This window comes from the organism of the source record quoted next, unplaced genomic scaffold (assembly GCF_019419815.1).
Source record: "Pyrus x bretschneideri cultivar Hongxiangsu unplaced genomic scaffold, Pyrus_bretschneideri_v1 Contig34, whole genome shotgun sequence".
NCBI classification, from domain to species: domain Eukaryota; kingdom Viridiplantae; phylum Streptophyta; class Magnoliopsida; order Rosales; family Rosaceae; genus Pyrus; species Pyrus x bretschneideri.
The window spans coordinates 4,350,275-4,366,407 of NW_025999657.1; the positions used below are offsets into that span (position 1 = coordinate 4,350,275).

At 37.7% G+C, this 16,133-nt stretch overlaps 1 protein-coding gene across 1 annotated transcript; it reads left to right on the forward strand.

Moving 5' to 3' along the window:
- Positions 1-15,229: 15,229 nt before the first annotated feature.
- Positions 15,230-15,830, forward strand: LOC103926589 (14 kDa proline-rich protein DC2.15-like). The gene has a single exon (XM_009335399.3). The coding sequence runs from the start codon at positions 15,242-15,244 to the stop codon at positions 15,650-15,652; it is 411 nt and encodes a 136-aa protein (XP_009333674.2). The 5' UTR covers positions 15,230-15,241; the 3' UTR covers positions 15,653-15,830.
- Positions 15,831-16,133: the final 303 nt, after the last annotated feature.

Sequence of the window (16,133 nt, forward strand, 5' to 3'; positions counted from 1 at the left end):
GTTTTGTCTCTTTAAATGAGAATTGGATTTTCATTTCATTTAGCTCCATTTAAATCAATTCTATGGATACAAAAACCAAATGAAAATGTTGCATTCAAGTTTAATTAGTTAAAGCGTTAATTAATTAAAGAAAGGGTGATTATGAACCTTAGCCTACGATAATTGAGCTATGTGAATGGCCGTTTCAAATTTGTTTGAACCATGGGAATGAGTAGATTAGATTTTGGTTGTAATTTGATTTGATCAAATGTTGTAAAAGGGCATAAGCTCTTCTTTACTTTAAAGTAATTAGTTATATTCAATTGTTGTAAAGAGCATAAGCTCATATTTACTTTGAAGTACTTCTTTCTTGCTTTATTTGATATGCATGAAATGAAGTAGTTGGGTCCAACGCCCTAAGACAACACGCCTTAATGTGATTAAACGCGTAACTAAAATCAATCTCCATCCCTAGTCCGAGATTCAACACAAGGCTCGTGTTGGATCTAATCAAAGGTTCATAGTCATCCTAAGGCCCTAAGGCAACTATATAGTCCATCAATGAATGCAAATCTTATGTTAGTAGTATCATATACTCTTGCTTTAAAAACCGTTTTAAAAGCTTAGTGGGAGTATAATATACAACTAAATCAATCATATGGATCAATAGTTGTAATAGGACCAAAATTGTTTTAATTATGATTAAAATGAATATATATATATATATATATATGTGATGAGACCTAAAACCCTCAACAAACCATTATTAAGTTGATAAGCGAGAGATGCTTTGAATATCTCTTCGTGGCCTTCCACCGTGGTGGGCTCCAATCGTTTGTGACTTGTACACCGGCTTCACCCTATCATGGGGGAGTACAAAGTGCATGCTTACACTCAGGAGGAGTCCATAAACATATGATGAGGTAAGTGTAGGCAACGAGGATGGCCGATATCATATCATTGTGAGGCTATTCTTGAACCCCTTCATGAACTAAGCATGGTGGGAATAACTTAACTAAGTGCAATGGTGCCGATATCGTATCATCGTGAGGCCACATTCTCTAGAGGCCAAACTAGATGGGTAATTACAAGAGTTGTAAATGAGTAAAGTGTTATTCTCTCATCATTATTTTTGCTAACCGATATCGTATCATCGTGAGGTGGGCTTGGTAATGGTGAGTCTCCCATACCCCGCTAAGAGTTCAACAAAACTCTCGAATTCCGATGAGGGATATGGAATTTGCCAAAAATAGTGGGTGGTGCTATTTGATTTAAAGACCTGAATCAAATGGCTTAAAATCAATCAATTTATATTCGTTATGTATTTGTTTACCAATATATTTGCAAACGCTATCCAAAACTTGACAAAGAAAAGCCGAATGCTTTAATTTCCGGAATTAGTTCTACAATCCCATAGATTGTCTTTAATGGCTTGTAGATGTAACTAAGTAGTCTCATCCTCACAATCTTCCTATTGATAATGTATCATTGGAAGAATATGTTAGATAAGTCTAACATGAGAAGGACAACACTTTTAATGTCATAATTCTTCAAATACAAATTGTTGTATGAAGAAATAAGAGTTGCTTTGAACAACCTTAATCAACACAAACTTTAGTGCTTGTTTCTTTGTTACATAAACAAGGAACTTTTGAAGTAAGCACAAGGGCATGGACGCTTTATGTGCCATGATTCTTCACTTACAGATTGTTGTATGAAGAAATGAGAGTTGCCTTGAACAACTCTTGAAAGTTTGTAATTATGTTTAGAACATAATGGTTGGTTGACAAAAATAGTCCATCAACATGGACTTATGATGATTTTGAATCATTGAGTGTTGAAGTGTTAAACCACTTAACGAGACGGAAATTAGGCAAGGACTTCACCTTTGTGTCCCTATCCTAATGGTTCACTAAGTTTATTGTAAACTATATAGTGAACAATAACCACACACTCTCCAAATTGTTTGATGTGTATAACACAATTGAAATAAGTTTCAAGAGAGATAGTGGGAGTTTAGGGACCATGACTATTGTAGTCAAAGGAGAAGTCAAATGAAGAAAGCAAAAATAACTCCAAGGGAACAAACTTTCTTTATGAAAGGATGGACATTGAAAGGGGTATTTGCAAGAAATGTCTTGCAAGTGTCAAGAACACACCTTTCGAAGGTGTTGTAATATGTTCTTGAAATAGTTCAAAACAGTTGGTTCTTCTACTTGAATGCTTGATTCCGTATTAGTAACTATGTTTTACAATTGTTGTAAAAGTGTGCTAATAAAAAGTAGAAGATTAATGAGAGAAGAGAAAGTACTTCACATTCGGAAAGTGAATAAAATATAGATCTCTGCGAAAGCGGATTGTACTTACTTCCTCATATGAACTACCAAAGAAATTGGAAAATACTAAAGATTGTCTTTACATTCCAATTTTAAGGAACTTAAATCCGCCACTATAGTAGAGATGGATAAATGTTTTGTTTGACAAAACATTGTTCTTTATTAATCAATAATTAGATTATTGTAATTTAATTGGTTGTCTCTATAGTAGAGATGATGTGGTAGTTTAACTGTTTAGAATACGATGATACTTAAAACCCAAAAGGTTGCAAGGTAGTGACTAATCCCAACTGAGTTGTGATACCTCTAAAACATAAGTTACGAGTTGGTCATAGATGGATGCTTTGGATCGTTAGATCCGGATCCAATACCTTCTTGTTAAAATTGTATAGAGGTGAAATGTTCGAATCTTTATTCTTTTGGAAAGAAGAAAGAATCACAAAGTTGTTGAGGTTAATTCACTTAGATGTTAGTGGCACTTGTCCACAACATAATACTACTCATGTTGTATGACATTCACCGAAGATCACTCTCGGTTGGACTATAGTTTATTTTGAATAAACACAAGTCCGAATACTTTGCAAAAGGTTTCAAAGAATTCAAGAAATGTAAGTAGATGAGTAAGACGTCTAAAGTATTTACCTCCTTAGATTTGATCCAAGGAAAAAGTAACACTTTAGATTAATTTCCTTGAAAAATATCAAGGAAAGTAGCATCGTAAGATAATGAATTTCTCCATTAGGAGAAGAATGAACATGAATAAGATTTAGTTCGTTGGACATTATCAATTACCCATATACCACAAGCTCCAAGGTAGTCCAGAAGGATTTATAAACCGTCTCAATTGAATGGTTTGAACTTTATGACTATGTCATAGAGTTGCACCTCTTAATTCGAAAGAAATAAGAATGAAAATCCTTATGACTACATTGAGTGTATATACGATATATACTCAAGGAAATGGTAAAGTACCATTTGACCCGAAATAATGAAACCTTCACAGCTAATTGGTAGCTTAAGGTGACTACACTCAAATAGAATGGTTGACTTTGAAGAAACCATCTTTGACGTATGATGCGTGAATTATACGCACACAAATTAAACCCTCTTTTCGTCAAATTGTAGTATATGTATAAGTAGGGATCGTTCTAGACCGGGGATTAGGAGGGATTGTTAACCACTTGGATTTGACTCAAAAACGTAAAATAACAATATGAAACACTATACTAGACTCAAAGAATTCAAAACTAAACTTTAAAACACTAAGACAAACCAAAAGACTCAAAACAACACAAACACACTCAAATCTGCCTAAAAACCACTTTCTGGGCAGATTTGAGCACAAACACAAATTTGGACGAAATTAAGTAATAACTTGACTCAAGAACGTAAAAACACAATATACAACACTAAACTAACTTAAAGAATGTAAAACTAAACACTTAAAACATTAAAACAAACCAAAAGACTCAAACATCACCCAAAACACTCAAAACTGCCCAGAAAGTGATTTTAAGGCAGTTTTGAGTGTTTTGGGTGATGTTTGAGTCTTTTGGTTTGTTTTAATGTTTCAAGTGTTTAGTTTTACATTCTTTAAGTTAGTTTAGTGTTTTATATTGTGTTTTTACGTTCTTGAGTCAAGTTATTACTTAATTTCGTCCAAATTTGTGTTTGTGCTCAAATCTGCCCAGAAAGTGGTTTTTAGGCAGATTTGAGTGTGTTTGTGTTGTTTTGAGTCTTTTGGTTTGTCTTAGTGTTTTAAAGTTTAGTTTTGAATTCTTTGAGTCTAGTATAGTGTTTCATATTGTTATTTTACGTTTTTGAGTCAAATCCAAGTGGTTAACAATCCCTCCTAATCCCCGGTCTAGAACGATCCCTACTTATACATATACTACAATTTGACGAAAAGAGGGTTTAATTTGTGTGCGTATAATTCACGCATCAAATTTTGGCGCCGTTGCCGGGGATTAGAAAATTTGCTAATCCCTTGAATTGTTTTATTTTCGTTTGTTTTTATTTTTCCAGATTCTTAATTTTGTTTTGTTTCTTGTTTTAGGTACTAGTTCATGACTCGGAGTTCTCATCCGATTCGTGAACATATCCTGGAGTGATTGGGTTCTTCGTCCGGCTGCAAGACGTAAAAGAAAGCGCTACTTGGGAGGCAACCCAATGCACTGAATAAAACAAAGCATGTTCAAAAAAAAAAAAAAAAAAAAAAAAAAAAAAAAAAAAGATACTAAACATGGAGAAAGATGGAGCTTCACAAAGGTTGTTTACGTGAAGCCCCACTACGAGGCGTCGGAGCGGAAGGTATAGTAGCGGAAGGCATCGAAGCGGAAGGCTTTGAAGCAGAAGGCATCGGAGCGGAAGGCATCGAAGCGGAAGGCATCGGAGCTAGAGCATTCCAGGCCTCAATATTTGGCCAAGCGCTGGATGAGCCAGGAAAAAGGTGCCTCTGGAGGAAAGACGAAAACCTTTGACGGTCACTGTGAATCCGACCTTCAGACTCTTGCAGCTCATCAAGCTTCCTCTTCATGCCCGTCGAATAGTTGTTGGCAAGCACATGCAAACTTCTATTCTCGTACTTAAGCTGCTGGATCTCTTGCTTAAGACTTTCCACCTCTGCCATTAATGATTCCACCTGACGGGAGCGAGCAAGCAGGAGTTGGCCCATGTTGGACACAGAACTCGCACACTGAACACTAAGTGCGAGGGACTCTTGAACGGCCAACTCATCGGACCGTCCTGACAGCAGCCTACTATCTTTTGGAGTGAGGAGGTTCTTAGCTACTATTGTAGCTGTTGTGGCGTCCTGCATCACGGAGTCTTCACCTGTAAGAAGACCGTTAGAAGATAAAAAAGAAGGGCGCCATACGTTACCTTGACGCGGCGCGCCCGTATCACTGCTAAGGCTGAATTCCAAGCTAAGGTTCGATGAGTTTGCCATTTTTCAAAAGTGTTCAAAGAGAAGGGATGAAGTTAAATTTCAAAGGGCCGGAGTCGATTTTCAAGAATGGGAAATCTTCAGAGTGTGTTTGTTGTGGTGATCGATAGCTCAATAAAAAAGCCAAAGCGACGCGTCCACCGATTCAAAAAGCCGGAATTTCCGGCGTAATTTAGGCAACGCTTTCTCGGCTTTTCAGAAGACGCGTTCAACTTTGTCAAAAGATTTCTTCTTTTCTGAAAACACGTGGAGGCCATCATCGCAACTACACGTCTTTAGCCGACAAGCGCAAAGTTCGGCGACGCTTTCTCTGCTTTTCAGAAAACGCGTGCAGCTTTGTCAAAAGGAGCCGCATCCGCACTACTACGTGTCGTTCAGAAAGCAAAGGGGCGTCGTTCAGAAATCGAAGAGGCATCGTTCAGATATCGAAGAGACATTTGTCGACAAGGGTAAAAGAACAATACCATCACTTGATATTATCTCTATATATGTCGACCTTCGTCTTTTATGGCAAGGCAAACCTGAAGAAAAATGCCCAACTCTCCGTCACCTCTGAGGGTGCACTCCCAGCAAAGCCTCTTGAAATACTCAATTTTTTCTCCCCCAAAGAATATACCAGAAACCTGGAGTACAAATGAGGCAGAAGGAAACGGTCGATCGAAGCATGTGGAGACAACCACAACAAATACATGTGCTGCTTCATTCGCCGTTTCTTCAAAAGCAAAGGTATCTCATATCATCAAGGTCAAAAGCAAAAGTATCTCATATCATGCTCTTTCCCTATCTTTTTCTTTGTCCTTGTTCTTACTCGCATGGCAAAGTAAAAGAAGCAATCAGCCGGCACTTGGAGTCAGTCTTCCGATCTGGAGCCAACTGCCTGGAATCTATTCCTGATTGCTTACCTAGCGTTGCTCTCGAGTAGTCATCTTCAACGGTTGATACACTTCCGGAGAAGGGACCACTTCTGCAAAGAGGAGCGAGTAAGGCAAGTGAAAATGATACATTGAAGCATGTGGAGACAAACATAGGTTGAGTTATCCTCCAACCCTTTTTAATACGAATTGGAAAGATTGAACAAAGAAACAGACCAAAGGGGTAAGCTCAGACCTTTGGGGAAGACCAAAAGAATCCTCCAGCCCAGTAGGACAAAGGAAAATCAACAAGTGGAGGAGACCAAAAGAATCATCCAGCCCAGTTCAAGAGTAAGCCTGTGGAATCACAAAGATCAATGCCTCAATGCAATCACCAAGGAGAAGAGGGAATTTACACTCCATAACCAGATTTGCGTCCCTAAACTCTTCTCTTTGTTAATTACATTCTGCCATGTTTAGTATGTTTAGTTGTTTTTTGTGTGTTTACTTATGATTTGTGTGAATCTATGCTTAAAACATTGAGGACAATGTTTGATTTAAGTGTGGGGGGGTAACTAATGTTGTTAATGCAAATTCGTGGGATTTTATCGCCCATAACTTCAAATGTTGTTCCTTGCTGTTTTAAGGTGTTTTTAAATTGTTTTAGAGTGTTTTAGTGTGTTTTGTTTTATAACTCCGAAAATCACATAAAAATTTGAAAAAAAATGTTTTGAAAAGCCTAAAAAGAGTGTTTTGAGTCGTTTTTGTGTGTTTGTGTCTTAGGTTACCTTCCAACACAATGATAAGGATTTGGTTTATAATTGCATGACGGTTAAAAAGAGTTATTAACATAGAGAAAAGTTTGATTTACTCTTGGTATATGCTTGGTTATGGTTATAATGTATGACTTCACATGCAATCATAAAAGAAAAATTCGTTTTTGTAACATGCTTGAAGGAAGGAACTCAAACAAACGCTACAACCCTGTGAGACTCGAGCCATTACCTTCTTTGGAGAGTTATTTTCTGTGATTCTTTGTTTTCTAAAGTTGTTGTATGATCTCATTATTCCTTGCTTGGTTGCTACTTAGAATGCAATTGTATCATGATAGAACTAAATGCTAGAACTTATATCCGTTTCATTCAAAGCATGATATTGATTGCATAACATACAATAAGATGAAGTTGTTAGTCAAGCCAAAGCCAAAAAGCCTATCCCTTTTCACATGTATTGTAGGATTACCCCTTTTGAGCCTTTTCAAGCTTATTTTCTTTGTTAACCCCCTTGTTCTTCAAGGATAGTGAAGCATGCCTTAGAATGAACTCCTTTTGATCAATATACTGCAGAAAATAAGTGTGGGGGAAGATAATAGGGCACGGCCAAAGAATGAAATAAAGAAAAAAAAAAAAAAAAAAAAAAAGAGTTGAAAAATAAGTGAGAATGATCTCACAAGCATTGGTTATTGAAGGAAGGGTCCAAAAGAGTGAATTTGACCCTAGTTGTTGCATGAATCTTCCCTTGTGTTTAAAAGTTGATTTCTGCCATTAAAAGTGAGTTTAAGTGTCAATTTCAATACTTCGCTTCCTATTACTTTAAGAACCTTTGTTTTACTTTACCTTTCTTTGTTAAACCATTACCCTTAGCCCCGTTACAACCCTCAACTTCTATCTTGATGATTATGTATTCAATATGTGGAGTTTGGAATTGATATGAGCTTATGGAATCACTGGTTCTCATTCTAAGTAGTAGCATTCCGTTCATGAGATCATATTCATTTCATTATCGTAAATCCAGAAAATGCTTTCTTTGATATAACATATGTGAGTGTTAGAATTCATATTTACATCAATCTTCTCACATATAACTAGTGTAGGGTGTGTAGTCAGAAAATCTGTGTGAAAAACGAGTGCATATCTTGTAAGGATTTGAGCAAATTCTCTAAGGCATGTTACTTCATTAAAAACATGGTTTTAAATGCTTAATTGTGAAATAGTATGTGGTGACTATGATTAAGAATGTATTCAAGTGTGAAGATGACTAAAATCTATGGGACTAATGATTTTTAACTTGTCATGTGCATTGGAAATCCGTGAGACGATTGTTGGAAGGTGTAGGTTGTGTTTTGTTCGTTTTATCTAGTTTCGTGTTCTTTTGTTGTTTTGTTTTGCTCGAGGACTAGCAAAAGATAAGTGTGGGGGTATTTGATAGGAGCATATTCATGCGACTTAAATGGCTTGTTCTCGTGCATTTACGTTATGTTTCTTTAGTTATTTTAGTCCTTTAAGCTATTTTCGTGTGTTTGTAGGTCCAAAGGGCTAAAGGAGCAAAAAGATGCATTTTGGAGACTTTTGGAGCACTTTTGGGCTAAGGATGGATAGCTTATGCTTGGCGCCAAAATGTTGGACGAAATTGAAGACCAAAGTGTTGGAACCTTGTTCCTTTTAGTTTTAGGACATTTAAACCTTTCCAATTCCCTTATGTCGTGCATCTCCACCTTTCTCCCAGAACCATACACATGCATTCATTATTCATTCCCTCACATGCTTCCATTACTTATCATCACCACTTATCACTTATCATAACCACTTATCATTCATCACTTATCATTCACCACTTATCACTTATCATAACCACTTATCATTCATCACTTATCATATCATTCACCACTTATCATTCATTCACACCTTGCATTCACATGCATTTCCAACCTAATCACTCACCCACACAATCTACCATCATTCCAATCAAAACCGTGCACATGCTATCACCATGCATTCACATGCACTTGTTCCTCCATCATTCCATCCTTTAAAACATTGCACATGCACTTTAATCATTCAACACATGCACTCCCATTCTTTAATCCATGCAGCCACACATTCACCCACATGCATTTCCACCCACATGCTATCCCATTTCAGATTGCATTTCATTCATTTCACATGCATTCCATCCTTTAATTCACTCACACACACTCATAATCATTCACATTTTGCAATCACATGCACTTCCTTTAATTAATTCATCTTAGCTGTCAAAGCACATGTACACTCACCCTAATCATTCACATAGCTTTAATTCACATGCAAACACATTGCATTACCATTCACCACAGAAAAACACCATCATTGCCGAGCCTAATTCCCCTTGCATCCATTTCACATGCATTCACTTCATCATTGCAGCCACATTTCCACTCACATCCATTTAATTCACATGCATTTCAGATTGCATTCCATTCATTCCACCCTTTAATCACATGCATCTTGGCAGATTTAACATGCACACACAAGCATTAGCACATGCAACCTAGCTGTCATGTTCCCCCCATTTCACCTATAAATACTCATTCATTCACACTCATTCATACACAATTCATTTTCACAACAGAAATTGGTCCCTTGGGGCCGTGCCTTTCACAAAGTCCATCCATTTCTTCCATAAACTCATCCATTGCAGAAATGTAGACCATCAAACTCCCTTGTGCCGTGCTCTCCCTTACAATCCAAACACCATCCTTCCATTTCCACCACTCCTCTTCCATATCTCCACCACTCCCCAAACCATTCACACCATCAAACTCACCTTAGACCTTGTGCCACAACGAAGAGGAAGAGAAGAGTGCCTAAACGTTCATACAATTCAAGTTTGAGTTGTTGGAATGTTTAGGTGTTTCTTTGATTTCAATGTTTAATTTCAATGCTCTTTGTTTTGTACGAATGAGGAATGGATGATAAGAGGGCCTAAACGTTCATACAATTCAAGTTTGAGTTGTTGGAATGTTTAGGCGTTTCTTTGATTCTCTTTGTTTTGTACCATGAGGAACTAAACCCCCCTTGGTTAGGGGGTGATTCGAATATATGTTTATGCTTGCATTTTGATTTGAATACTTCTAATTGCGTTTCATAAGTTGTGGATTCAATTTGTTTAACTGTTTGATTGATAACTTATTTATGTATGTTTATTGAGAGTGCACGCTTAATTTTCATGCATGAATATGACGCTAGAATATAAGTGAGTTTCACCTAATAGTTACGAACTTATATTCACAAGTAGTGGAGGTTGCTTATAAACAATCGCGTTAAACGAATTCTTGGCATAAGTTTCATGCAATCATAGTAACGAATGCCCCGTCAACACTTATAATTTTCATAGAGCGTAATGATTCTTGCTTGTATCTCTATTATGCAATCATATAGGGGACTTGTGGGGAATGTTTTGGGTTGTCGTATGCAATCATCCAATTCAATAACGTTAGGAAGATTTGAAGGTTAATTAGTGCATCACGGTTAACTTGGGGTGTTGAGAATTAATGATTTGTTGAAATGCAATTGGAAATCGTTTATTATGCAAGTATAACATGTATGGAGATGAACCCCTTAGCCATTCTATCATCCATTCATTCCATTCCATCAAATTCGTTTTACAATCTGTTTAGTTTGTTAACTTGTTTTGTTATTTCAATTTTCGTATAAATCTAAATCCCCCTTTACTTTAATGTCCAATTTAGTTAGAAATCAATTTAGTTTGTGCTTTTAAGTGTTTTGATTCATTTTATTTCCCAATTTCGTCCAGATTCACCAAAGTGCTCAAAACTGCCCAGAAAGTGCTCAAAATTACCATGGCAACTGTCAGTGCAAGCCCAGGATCAGAACCATGGCAACTGTCAAGTGAGTCCTTAAGTATTTGAGAAATACTAAAGGATATATTACTCAATAATTGAGAAAGAATTAGAGTAACGTAATGGAAGCGTAAATGTATTAGATTATGAATCTAATCCATTATTGGATATTTCTTCATTATGAATGAAGAGATAAACAGATATCTCTTTATTATGACTAAAAAGATATTTGGATGGAAACATTAAAGTAATGACTTTAGTGTGTTCCATTATGAATGCAAAATATATTGCCATATAGAAGTTTACAACAATGTTGTTTGGATGGGAAAGTTCATTTATGAACTCTCTATTCGGTTCCAACCAGAAAGTGTATGACACTAATGGGGCGATAGCTCAAGCCAGGGAATCAAGGTCTCATCAAGGTCCGAACTCAAATGAAAGACTGAACCACATGATTAGGAATCATGAATAATGGTGACGTCGTTATTCTCAAGGTTGCTTCTATGGATAACATATAGATATCCATCTTGTTTAGGCCTACTACTCAGCCATTTATGAAATGAATTACAGAAGAGGTATCATCACTGATAACCAAGCTAATTGGCTCTACTGCAAGTGGGAGATTGTTGGAAATGTGCCCTAAAACCAATCATATGATGATACTTTACGGACATTTCACAAAGTTAAACTAATGTAGTTTAAATGTAAAGGGCAAAGATTATTGTTTGAGCCGTCTCATATAAATGTTATATGCTTAAACGATAAGTCCAAGGAATATGTGATTGGAAGAATGCGATCTAAAGAAGTTAGATTCATGAGACCATTCTTTCGTTGACACATCCTAAACGTTCCTGATCATAGGATTGTCAATTGGGCATTGACAGTCCGTTAAGATCAGTACGTGCTATGTCTTCTCTCAGGGAGAGTGACTAGTCTCGAGTCATTGGTGTGTGTGACATCAAGACAAGTACGTAGGTGCTCAATAAAGAATGAGTTCACTGAACACGATCAACAAAGAGTTCTCATATTCATGTCACATGAGAACTCATGGTTGGGATAATGCAAATTAGTCTTTTGACCTGAGGCATCACAGTTGTCTTGTGGTTAGGTCCTTAATCTTTGATTATGTCAAAGTCACTCCATCAGGAGGGTGTCCACGACATCGTTGGGGTTAAGCCACTTAGCCATGGAGGCAAGTGAATGCGCAACAAGGGATCTCTAACCTTCAAACTGTTTGAGGGAGAATACTCTATGATATGATTAAGAATCTTTGGCCAAAGTATGAATGAGATTTAGGAATGTGTTCCAAATCACATTCAAGGTAATCATATAAGCACAAGACTCACATTGGATAGTAGACATGAATAAACTATCAAACCAAACAATGTGGTCAAGAGTATTGTATTAGAGAAAGACCGTATTGCATTTGTAATCCTAAAACTGAATAGGTTCTCCACCTCTTTTGATTAGCTTGGGTAACCATGACATGCTGCTAGGCGTCAACCATGGTTTGTGGAAGTCCTAAAAGTGTATTATCACTAACGGGAGAATTGAAAGTAAGTTCCAATTCACAATCGATTTGAAAGAGTTTGAATCGCCCACTGCCTCGCTAAAAGGAACCTAATGGATCGTACACCGTGTAAGGTAGAGATTGAAGATTCAACGGAGATGAGTAAGAATAATTAAATGGTTTAATTATTTATGGCAAGGATTAATTAATATGATTATTAATCAAACGAATAAGTTTGTTAAAAGACCTCGGGATAGTTTTGGACCTTAAGGCCCAATGGGCTTCGAACGTCAAGTCCATTGACTTAAGTTGTGTGACAACTTAATGAATAATGATTCACAAAGGCCCAAATAGCCCAATAAATCCCCTTAGGCCGGCCATTTAGAGGAGGGTAGTGAACTTGGCTTAATTGCAAGTTTGCCACTCCATTGTGAGGTGGTATAAAGACATCTTTATAGCCATTTCATCCTTAGGGTTTTCTTAGGAGTAAAGAAGAGAACACAAACCTCCCTTTGCTCTAAAAAGAGGCCGGCCAATCTAGAGGGGAAAAGCTAGCAATCTTACTTCCTCTAGGTCACTCATTTCTTCTTCAATATGCCTTGGTGTGGAGACTTAGAGGTTCTCAATTTTGGGAACTTGGAGAAACCTTTTCATCCATCCAAATCCATGGATCTAAGATGCAAGGAATGAAGGCCCTCTCTTTGGGTGATTAGCCTTTGCTTATGCAAAGAGGAATCTACAAAGGTATTGATTTCTCAACTCACTTTGTTTTGAGTTGAGTCTTGGTTCACCTATCTACTAGGCTTTGAAGTTCATGGGTTAAGTTTTGTTTTTGAGTGCATATAAACATGATTCCGCCTTTTAATTGTTAATTGCATGTTGTTGATGTTGCACAAATGAACTTGTTTTTCACAAATCTTCCTTCACCCTCCGCACCCAACCTCGCACCCACCCTCTTCCCTTCACATCCATTTTCTCTGCGCCCAGGTTCTCCACCCGAGAAATCGGCCTGGCGAAGGTTTCCCGATTCCACCTCAACGAGATCTGGGTTATTTTATTTTATTTTTTCTTTTGGGTTGTAGGTAGTGGGTGCGAGGGTGGGTGTGGAGGGTTTAGGGAACACGTGAGGGGGGAAGAAAGGAAGGGGTGGTCGGGGAAGATAAAGATGGGTTTTTTTTTTTTTTTTCCTTTTTTGGGTTGCAGGTTGGGCTCAGGTGGGGGAGAAAAGGGTGGGTGCGGGGGGAAGACAAATTGGTTTTTTTTATTTATTTATTTATTTTTCTTCTTCTTTTTTCTGGGTTGCAGGTAGGAGGAAGAAGACGAAGATGGGGAAGAAGAAAGAGAATGGTGGGGGGGAAGGGGACGAACTGAGGGGTTTTTTTTTTTTTTTATAACTTTTCTTTATTATTTTAATATTAAAAAAATATTAAATGATTTTTTTTAGTTTTTAATAATATTTTTTAAATTTTTTAATAGAAAGTGTGTGATATCCCACATCGCCCAGGGGTGTGATCCTTATATGTATATTCTCATCCCTACCTAGCACGAGGCCTTTTGGGAGCTCACTGGCTTTGGGTTCCATAGGAACTCCGAAGTTAAGCAAGAAAGGGGCTAGAGCAATCCCATAATGGGTGACCTACTGGGAAGTTGCTCGTGAGTTCCCAAAAACAAAACCGTGAGGGAATGGTAAGCCCAAAACGGACAATATCGTGCTACGATAGTGGAGTTGGGCCCGGGAAGTGGTCCCACCCGGGCCGGGATGAGACAATTTGGTATTAGAGCCTAACCCTGGTCGCGTGTGTGCCGACGAGGACGTTGGGCCCCTAAGTGGGGTGGATTGTGATATCCCACATCGCCCAGGGGTGTGATCCTTATATGTATATTCTCATCCCTACCTAGCACGAGACCTTTTGGGAGCTCATTGGCTTTGGGTTCCGTAGGAACTCCGAAGTTAAGCGAGAAGGGGCTAGAGCAATCCCATGATGGGTGACCCACTGGGAAGTTACTCGTGAGTTCCCAAAAACAAAACCGTGAGGGAATGGTAAGCCCAAAGCGGACAATATCGTGCTACGGTAGTGGAGTCGGGCCCGGGAAATGGTCCCACCCGGGCCGGGATGTGACAAAGTGGGCCTCGGATCAAGCCACGTCAGCATTTAACTGAGAAATTCACGCCAAGCTAACGGAAGGTATAACATTGGACCAAATTCTAAAGATGAGGTATGACATTGTTAATTTTAAAAGATGATGTATGATAGTGTCATAAGACCCATAGTTGAGGTAGTTTTTTTGTCAATTACCCTCTTTTTTTTTTTTTAACAATAAGGCGACTCAGAGATGTTAAAATTTTTATATAATTGGTTATGGTTTTCTTTTCAGAAAAATAGATCATTTCTCATTTATATAAGTTTTAGAACGAATGTATTTAAATTGAGACTTAAAAATTATACAGTTGGGATTTATTGGGCTAGGTTCCCTCTCTGCAAGGAATTGGGCTTGCATACATGATACATGCATAAACACTCGCACGGAAGTGATCAAATGAGGAAGACGTAAGGGTCACTCCGCCTATGTAATGATCCGGGGATATAATTTAGAAATAATTTAGTCCTTTGAATGTAATTAACCAAATAAATCAATATTAAATGTATATAAGAACAAGAAGTGGTTGATGTTCACGGGTGTCTACGAAGGCAATTGGTGATCTTGTGACCCAAATAACCAAAAATAATTAATCGTACATTAAAGTAATAAAATTTTAACATGCACTGTAGACCACCCAAATTTGGTGTGGAATCTCGAGCGCTAGCAGCTAAAATCTATGCCAGCCATGCTTCACATGCTGCTTTCCCACCATGAGTATATGTGTAGTTAATTTATTACTGATTATTATTTCCAATATATATGTTCAATAGTACGATCACTCTAATTTGCACTCTATAAATACCACTTTGACAATCTTCATTATCACAAAATAAATTAAGTGAAGATATATACAGAGAGATGGATTCCAAAAGTTCTTCAACCCTGGCTCTATTCCTCTCTGTCAACTTTCTCTTTTGTGTCCTTGCAAGTGGCTGTTACACTTGTCCTCAGCAGCCTCATCAGCCAATCACAAACCCTAAACCAAACCCAATTCCAAGTGCTGCCTCAAAGAGCTGCCCGAGAGATAGCCTAAAATTGGGGGTTTGTGCCAAGTTGCTTAATGGGGTAGTTGGGGCAGTTGTTGGGAACCCACCAGATCACCCTTGTTGTGCTTTGCTTGAAGGCCTTGTTGACCTTGAAGTTGCTGTGTGCCTCTGCACTGCCATTAAAGCCAACATCCTTGGTATCAACCTTAACCTTCCCATTGCTTTGAGCTTGATCATTGATGGTTGTGCAAAGAATGTCCCTGCGGGCTTCAAATGTGCATAAGAAACTATATCTTGTCCTATTTGTATTTCTCGTAAGCGAGGCAAAGCATGCTAGGTTGATTTCTTTCTTGTATTTGGTTAACAAGACGATGTTTATTTTCCTCTGCCAAGTTTTCAATATCTCTTACATTGAGATTACAATTCGAATTCTAATTCCCTAAGGCAGTTTTGAAGTTTTACTAAGTTTTACTTCAATGTGTACAATATATGCTTTATATATTTAATGTTTGTCTCTATACACACACGCACCATATGTGTGTATAATATACTTATACGCACACAAAAAAGTGAGAAGATAATCAGTTAGTAACTGCTGCATGGGAGCTCTCTTACATACAGCTGAGCAGAATGCTTCATCACTTTCTTTTTAAGAGGGCTCGAGCTTATGCCAACCGCATGGTAAATGAATCTCTAGATTTAACCATCTTTTGATTAGATAAGGCATCTTTGTGTGTGAACTGAATAATAATGATGAATGATTT

Coding starts and splice junctions, on each gene's coding strand:
- LOC103926589 (XM_009335399.3), top strand. CDS start 15,242: ATGGATTCCAAAAGTTCTTCAACCCTGGCTCTATTCCTCTCTGTCAAC.